The 8,061-nt window shown below is 43.0% G+C and overlaps 1 protein-coding gene across 2 annotated transcripts in view; it reads left to right on the forward strand.

The window, feature by feature from the left end:
• The first annotated feature begins 691 nt into the window (after nucleotides 1-691).
• The window catches only part of p2rx5 (purinergic receptor P2X, ligand-gated ion channel, 5), an 11,532-nt gene continuing 4,162 nt past the window's right edge, over nucleotides 692-8,061 (forward strand). Inside the window, exons 1-6 of one of the 2 annotated variants that reach the window (XM_017412543.3) lie at nucleotides 692-903; nucleotides 3,294-3,444; nucleotides 3,626-3,697; nucleotides 3,780-3,855; nucleotides 5,217-5,301; nucleotides 5,467-5,547. In XM_017412543.3, coding sequence (XP_017268032.1) covers nucleotides 773-903; nucleotides 3,294-3,444; nucleotides 3,626-3,697; nucleotides 3,780-3,855; nucleotides 5,217-5,301; nucleotides 5,467-5,547 — 596 coding nt within the window. In that variant the 5' untranslated portion in view covers nucleotides 692-772. The remainder of the gene's footprint in view (nucleotides 904-3,293; nucleotides 3,445-3,625; nucleotides 3,698-3,779; nucleotides 3,856-5,216; nucleotides 5,302-5,466; nucleotides 5,548-8,061) is intronic. The other variant, XM_017412542.3, reaches the window with a different exon arrangement.

The raw sequence follows: 8,061 nt of genomic DNA on the forward strand, positions 1-8,061 counted from the left end.
GTCCAAAATATGAACATTTTGGTCCTCAACAGAGCGTCCCTTATCCCTGAGGTGTAGGTGGACAGCTGAGTCCTGTCCCGAAGAGGTGGCTCTCCTGTGTTGAGCCATGCGTCTGTGGAGAGGTTGTTTGGTCTCTCCAATATAGAGGTCTGAACAGGTCTGAGTGAGAACAATTTCCAAGCAATCCAGCTTACATCACATCTCAGCTTTAAAAGCTCAACTCCACACTCTCTAATTCTGAGTTGAGAAAGCTCCTCGGATGAGAAGCGAAACGTCTTCAGCTACAGAATAGAAGTCCAGTTGTTTTTGTTTTTTAACTTTTTTTGAAAGTAAATGTAATGTAATTATTGTAGGTGTAATTAATAACATAAAAGTAGTAAGTAGCTAAAAGTAGCAAAAGGCTGGCTAAAGCTAAAAATAGCAGTAGAATAAGAAATAAAAGTAGAAGACAGAAATGGAGCAAGTGTTGTTATTTTCAAAGAGAACAATGCTTTAAAGGACTGAAGAGTTCTCGGTGTATTTTTATGAAGACAATTTTGTCCATAAAGTGAAATATTTAAAAGCACAAAAGTTACAAAAACCAAAAGTCATAGCACCCATGGTTAAAGTAGCACAAAGTGTGCAGGAGTACAGCAAGCACAGGCAAAGCACAAGTCGTGTCCTTTTCAGAGGTCCCGTCCCTGAGATCCCTGCCTCAGTGGGTTTGCCCGCTGCGTGACGACTGAACCAGCTGGGAGCCGCCGTCTCACTCAGCTGCGGGGTGTGGGCACAAATGGCTGGCTGGGGGGGCTTCTTCGTTTCTCTCCTCAACTACAAGACAGAGAAATATGTCATCGCTGAAAACAGGAGAATTGGAATATTGTTCCGGCTCTATCAGCTGGCCGTGCTGGGATACATAATCGGGTGAGATCCCTTGCATGCACCCACCACCCCTGACTGAGAGCATGGAGTAAAAACACTGAGAGTGATTCACAAAGTTAAAAATAGGTGAGCCGGGGGAAGGTTTTTTGCTTTGTTGGGGGGTGTTAAAGTAGCACAGTAGGTTTTTTTGTTGTTCTTGTTTTGCCCTTTAAGAGCAGTTTGTCCTATAAAGGCTGTGTCCTGTTTGTGGAGTCCTTGATGATGTACTTATTCCACCTTTCATTTTGTAATGCCCGGTTGATGCAATCTGCTGTATAATAGATATGTTTAAAACTGAGCAAAAGTGTTGCATGAAGCTTAATAGCACTTGTTTGACTTAGGATATACGTTAACTCAAACTATGAGAAGAAGCATCGGGACTGTGGCTGCTGCAGGGTAGAGGCTGTAAAGTCTTTTTTTGCTCGGGGGGCACGTACGTCTCATGTTCATGCTTACTGTTTTTACTGCCCTGCGACTCCTGAGACTCTACTGATGAGTCCAGATTAGCTGTGCAGTAATGACAAGTGCATGGACACGATTGTATATCGGAGCATAGTAAAAATCTTTACCAGGTTAAAAGAAATGATTGAAATCTAACTTCAAGTGTACAAAAACTCACAGCAGATTCCATCATGTCATTCTTTATTAAACAAATCTGCCCCTCGATCCAACAGCTTGTCAAGCCTCCTTTAGCAGCAGTAACTCTCAGTAGTGTTTTTTTTTTTTTTGTGCATGGTTCTATGAGTCACATGGTTGTGGAGAAATATTGCCCCACTCCTTTTTACAATTTAAATGCACTGCGATTTGTTTCTGCACAGCTCCCTCAAGGTCCCACCCACCAATAAAGATGGGCAAGGTGCGTCCACCTTCTACCTCTGTCCAAAATCGAAGCCAAAGCGTTCGCATTTTTGGGGGAGAGCTGCCATGTTGGATTTTTAGAGGCAGAGTTTGTGCGCTGTGGGCGTGGAGCTGTCGCTGAGAGGCTGTCACTTTGTCGACCACAGTGTAATGTGACACTTTTTTTAAGCCTTAAATAACTGATCGAAACTAAGCACATTAAAGAAGTGTATAATTGAGCATTCAGCACCAAGGTTAGAGCTACCTGAATCAACAAAAATTAAGACTTGAAAAAAACAAATATCTGAAGAAAATGTTTATATATTTCAAAATCGTACTGCAGCCAACCAACTAGGGGGCGCTCATCCTTTGTAGCTTCAACTTCTGGTTTCCAGTCTTGTCTCTAAGTATAATATATCTTGAAGATCCCACCACAGCTTCAATCAGGTTCAGGTTCTGGACTTTGACTGAATCATTGCAACAATTTGATTCTTTTCTTTTTGAGCCGTTCTGTTGTAGATCAGCTGCTGTGTTTGGGATCATTGTTCTGTTTCATCATGACGCAGTTTGGTCCAAACTGCAGCTGTCAGACAGATGTCTTCATATTTGACTGTAGAGTCCTTTGGTCTACAGAGTGACTTCAGGTGTTCAGGTCCTGTAGCTGCGAAACAAGCCCAAATCATCACCACTCCTCCACCGTGCTTGACAGTTAGTATGAGGTGTTTGTGCTGATTTGCTGTGTTTTGTTTTCTCTGAACATGGATTTATGTCTTATAGCCAAACATCTGTACAGATGACATTGTTCCAGAAGTTTTGTGTTTCATTCAGATAAAACTTTACAAACCTCAGCCTGCAGCCAGTTTCTTATTAAAGAGAAGAATAAATCATACTTGTTCAGTTTTTTTTTTCTAACTGTCCTGTCATGACCTTTAAGTTTGAGTCTCAGATGGAGCTCTTTGGTTTCAGGTAATTTCTCTGATCATTGCACGGTCTGACCTTGGGGTGAATTTGTTGGTTCGTTCACTCCTGGGAGGACTGGCAGCTGTCTTCAGTGTTTTCCACTTGTTGAATAATCTTTCTCTCTGTAGAACGAGGAACTCCAAAGTCTTTGTAAATGACCTTTAACCCCTCCCAGATTGATGAGCAGCAACAGCTGCTTCTCTCAGCTCATTGCTGATGTCTTTCCTGCTTGGCGTTGTGTTAACACACACCTGTACGCTCTCCTGCTTTTATAGAGGTGATCACACTGATGATGATCAGATAATCAGCAGCTCCCGGCTGAGACTGAACCTCTTAAATCCTGTGGAAGCAGCAAGAGAGGACTTAGATTTTCACTCACAGCTTTTCCATTTTGGCTTCGTTGTTGTTAAAGAAATAATGACATGGTGGAATCTGTAAGATGTTCTTGGCAACCATGTCCAGGTAATTAAAAGTACTCATTTAGGCTGCTTCAAACCTGTGAACACTGAACTCTGGGAGGTAATCAGGTCTCAGACAAACAAAGAGGAGGCCTCTAAAGCTCAATGAATGATGAAGACGCTCTTAATGTCTCCCAGGTGGGTGTTTATTGTTAAGAAGGGATACCAGGAGAGAGAGGAGGCGATCCAGACCTCCGTCATCACCAAACTTAAAGGTGTCACTCGGACCAACACCTCGGAATCAGGGCCTTACCTGTGGAGCGCCGAGGATTATGTCATACCTCCAAATGTGAGTCCGTCTGTCCGTTTTTGCGTCCTGCTGAGACAGATTAGGAGGTTAAATATCAGCTTTGTCATGCATCATTAGCCTCAGCACTTGTCTCAACAAATCTAACACGATTGAACTTGTTTTGGAGCATAAATTGTTTAACCTTTTGCTTTTCCTCTCGGGGCCTGATTGGATTTTGCAGGGGGAGCAGGTGTTCTTCATCATAACAAATTACATAGAGACCCCCAACCAGAGGCTGGGTTTCTGCGCTGAGGTCAGTAGATGTACACAAGAATCTCTCTCTCTTTTTCAGTGCATCATTTTTATCCTAAGAGCCTTCATTGCTCCTCTTTCAGAGTTTCAAGGTGCCAGATGGACGGTGTCAAAGCGACGATGACTGCCTCGAAGGGGAGAGTGTGATAGCTGGGAATGGTGAGAGTCGTTCCTTGGCTAGTTTTGTTTTGTTTTTTTCTTGGAGCTGAAATCAGAACAGTTGAACTTTTTTCAGTGTACTTTTTTTTATTAAATAACTACGATGATGCCTTTGTTAAGGCACATACCATGGAAGGTAAAAACAATGTTTTTGTCTGTGTGTGTGTTGCCAAAATATGTCATGACTTTTAATGAAACTTGAAGAAAGTAATCATTGGATGTTCATCAAAAATTGATTAACTTTCAGAATCAACCTGATTCAAAATGGCAGCCACTGCCAACTGACCTTAGAAAACACAAAGATTACTGTAATTTTATAGATGGAGCTAAAATTCAGTGTGGACGTAGCTGAGAATCATCCTCAACACAACCTCGGAGCACTGTCACATTTCGATATCGTGCATAACGTCACTTAAGAAACTTGACCAAAATGGCTACAACTCTGTCCCTTTTCAGAATAAGGTGATTTTACAATACTTCAAGGATTCCTGGAGCTTTAATTTTTATTGTCGTTAAAACTTGTGCTACATGCTCTTTAAAAAATTGCATGTCGCCTGCTGTCTTTCATGCCAGAGTTGTAAGCCAAAAATCATTTTATGTTGAGAAAAGACAGTTGTAGCCAGTTTGGTCAAACCTCGAAAATAACCTTATGTGAAATACTGTATGATGTGTTAGTGATGGGAGTATGGGTTGTTCTAACTCTCTACTACCACACCAAACTTAGCTCAGTGTCTGTAAAGCCGACTGAATTATAGCCATTTTGTGTGACCGATAAAATTAACTCCAATAGTTAACGGCAAAATTTTAAACCAAGCTCTTGTGCAACCCTTTAGCGCTTAGACCAGGGGTGTCAAACTCTAGACCTCGAGGGCCTCTGTCCTGGAGGTTTTAGGTTTTTCTGCTCCAACACACCTGATTCAAATGGTTTAATTAGCTTCTCACCAAATCATCAAGTCCTCCAGGAGCACGGCAACAAGTCATCCATTTAAAGCAGGTGTTTTAAAGCAAGAACACGTCTAAACATGCAGGACAGCGGTCCCCGAGGAATAGAGTTTGACACCTGTGGCTTAGAGTAAGTGATGAGGATGACTCTCAGCTACTACCACACCAAATTGTAGCTTGGTATCTGTAAAACGGACTGAGTTGCAGTTTTTGCTTCCTAAAGTCAACGGGCTGTGGTGTATGTCCAGTATAAATCCAATTTGATTGAAATCTGTCCAGTGATTCATGAGATATAATATAACAGAAAAACAAACACGTGCAGACACAGATGTAGGCAAAAACAATTTGACCGCCTGCCACCTTGATAAAAAGAAAACAGTTTTCAGCAGATATCTCATATGTATCGTTATCTCCATCAGGAATAAAGACTGGCTTGTGTTTGAACAGCACGGGGACCTGTGAGATCCACGCTTGGTGTCCTGTTGAACACAGCAAGAGACCCTTGTGAGAATCCGACACCCCCAACAGAACTTTGAAAATTGGCCATTTTGAGCCTCGCTCCCTCTGATATCTCACAAATATATTTGTTTTATTCGTGCCTATTACATCCTTCGTGTCTTGTTTTTTCTTCTCATGTTTGTCTCTGTTTTCATCTCTTTTTTTTTACAGAGAGCCCTTACTGAACGAAGCAGAAAACTTCACCATCTACATCAAGAACTTCATCAGGTTCCCAAAGTTTGAATTCTCCAAGTGAGTAGCTATAAGTGTCTGCAGACGACTGGTGTTCCTGTGGTGCCAAGGCATTGTGACATTGAGTGAGATGGGGGGTGTACATGCTCAGTGGCTGCTTTAAATAGTTTCAGGGTGCAGAGAGCCATCTATTTATACCAGCTAGTGCACTGCTCTGCAGCGAGACAGTGAAACAGTCATCTGAGACGTCCTTGACAGCAGCCCTTTGCGTTGGACAGGTGTCAGAGCAGACGGGGGTTGCCCAGGGATCTGGATCATTGCCCCCCCCCACCCCCACCCCCCACCGCTGCTGGTCTCTGTCCACGTCCTGCAGGAGGGCAGAGAGATGCCACAAGCCACGGCTAATTCATCCGTCAGGATCTCTGTCTAATTACACACATACCTAATTTGTCTTCATTAACCATGATATGCTTGTGCTTGATGAGAATCGACAGGTAATACGATCCCTCCTAATAGAGGGAGGGTCACTTCAAATGGCAGCCAGCACTGCGGTCTTACACCGAGACACATGCAGTCAGTCGTCAGAATATCGTTCTGCATTCACTTAAACTGGAAACCACTTGAAAGTTCGAGAGAAATCATGTTCAAACACAAGCTACGAGATGTAACTTCAGAAAGAAACGCTGAATATTCCGCGTGGTTTAATGTTTGCAGTCTAACTGTAGGTGTCAGATTGTTTTGGGTAATGTCCTTCACTCAGTTGTGCGTATAAATCAACTCGCAGCCAACGTTCACTCATCAGTCTTCAGAAGAACATTGTTTGCTGCACAGCGTTGTGAAAAAGGACAGAACTAAGTTCAAATGTAACATCCTGAACTGTCATTTTAAAGAAAGAGGTCCCTCTCAGCTACAAATGCTGTTTAAGAAACTTCAGTGAGACAAAGAACATCAGCTACATTGTAGACTCTTTGGAAAGTTAAAAAACATCAAAAGTTTGATAATAAAAAAAGAAAATAAAAGGTTTTTGTGTGGTCCAAGAGGATGAGTATTATCTCTAGGCCACCTCTGAGGTGGTCAGTTACCTGAGCTGGGCTGAGACATACGAACAAGTCATCCAGTCTGCATTATAATCAAAACAAATAAAATCCTATTTCTCTGGAAAAATCAAAATTTAAAATTAGGGCTGGTTTGGTGATGGACACCTGAGGCAAATTTAAACTCACCCTGACCAAAAACCTAGCAACCCCTTATGCAAAGGCATGTCCCACCCTCTGGTGTGTTTTGTTGTTTAGAGTGAGTCATGCTGCACCAATCACATCTCAAAGTTTCCTACGATCTGTTTATTTCCAGCCACTCATTTCTCTCTGCCTAACTGCAACAGCAGTATCTGAAAAAGTTTTTAAAAATTACGATGAAGGAGTGAAAGAGATATCTCTCACTCCTGCAACACTCTCCAGCTCCTCCTTGGGGATCCCAAGGTGTTCTCAGGCCAGAGAAGATACATAATCCCTCCTGTGAGTTCTGGCTTTGTGCCGGGGTGTCTTCCTCGAAGGATGTGCCAGCCACTCATATGCCCGAGCCACATCATTCCTTTCAATGCGGAGTACAAGTAGCTTTAATTCGAGTTCCCCCCATTTCTCCACCCTGTGGAGGAAGCACATTTCAGCTGCTTGTTTCCTGAATTTTGTTCTTTCGGTCATGATCCGTGTCTCATGAACATAGCTGAGGGCTGGAACTTAGATGGATGAGTGAATCTAGAGTTTGGTCTTTTAGCTCAGCTCCTTCATCTCAGAAGACCATAGTCATTGCTGTGGGTGAAGCCCCAGTTTTTCAGTCCATTTCCTGCTCCTTCCTTCCATCACTCATAAACACCCTAACCAGGAAGAAACATCCCTCCTTTTACCAGCTGAGAACCATGACCTTAGACTTAGAGAAGCTGACTCTCATCCTGGTCGCTTCCCACTTGGCTGTCAATCGTCCCAGTGCGCGCTGAAGGTCAAGACTTGATGACCCTGATGTTACCAAACCAGATACCCTCCTCTCCACAACCTCACCTTGGTTTCCTGTCCATAAACCCAACGACAAGATTTGGAGAAAAGAGGGCAAACCAGGTTCAACCTGCACGAGGAACAAGCTCAACCTTGTGGCAAAGATGGCACCCCATTCTACTGCAGCACCCTCCACAAAATCCCTAAAGAGACATAGATGTAAGAACAACCCATGACCTTCTGTGAGGCTAAAGATCTGGTCCACTGTTCCACGACCTGGGCAAAAGACACACTACGAGAATCGAAAATGTACCAGCAAAGACTTCAAGGCAGACTCAAAACAAAGTCAGCCTGTTCCAAAACAACTTTGTTATTATCTACATTTGGCTTCCCGATGTGGCCTTGAAGGCCAAGGTCTTATCAATTCTCCCTGCAACAGAAGCTCGTTGCCCTCTTGCCTGTAAACATCTGTGAACAAGATTCATGGACTTTTCTACAAACACACACACACACACACACACACAAACGCATCACACCGCCTCCTACCGTCTGGAAACAAACATACACATTCTCATACTCATTCTGC

The sequence above is a fragment of the Kryptolebias marmoratus genome, linkage group LG13 (assembly GCF_001649575.2).
Source record: "Kryptolebias marmoratus isolate JLee-2015 linkage group LG13, ASM164957v2, whole genome shotgun sequence".
NCBI lineage: Eukaryota > Metazoa > Chordata > Actinopteri > Cyprinodontiformes > Rivulidae > Kryptolebias > Kryptolebias marmoratus.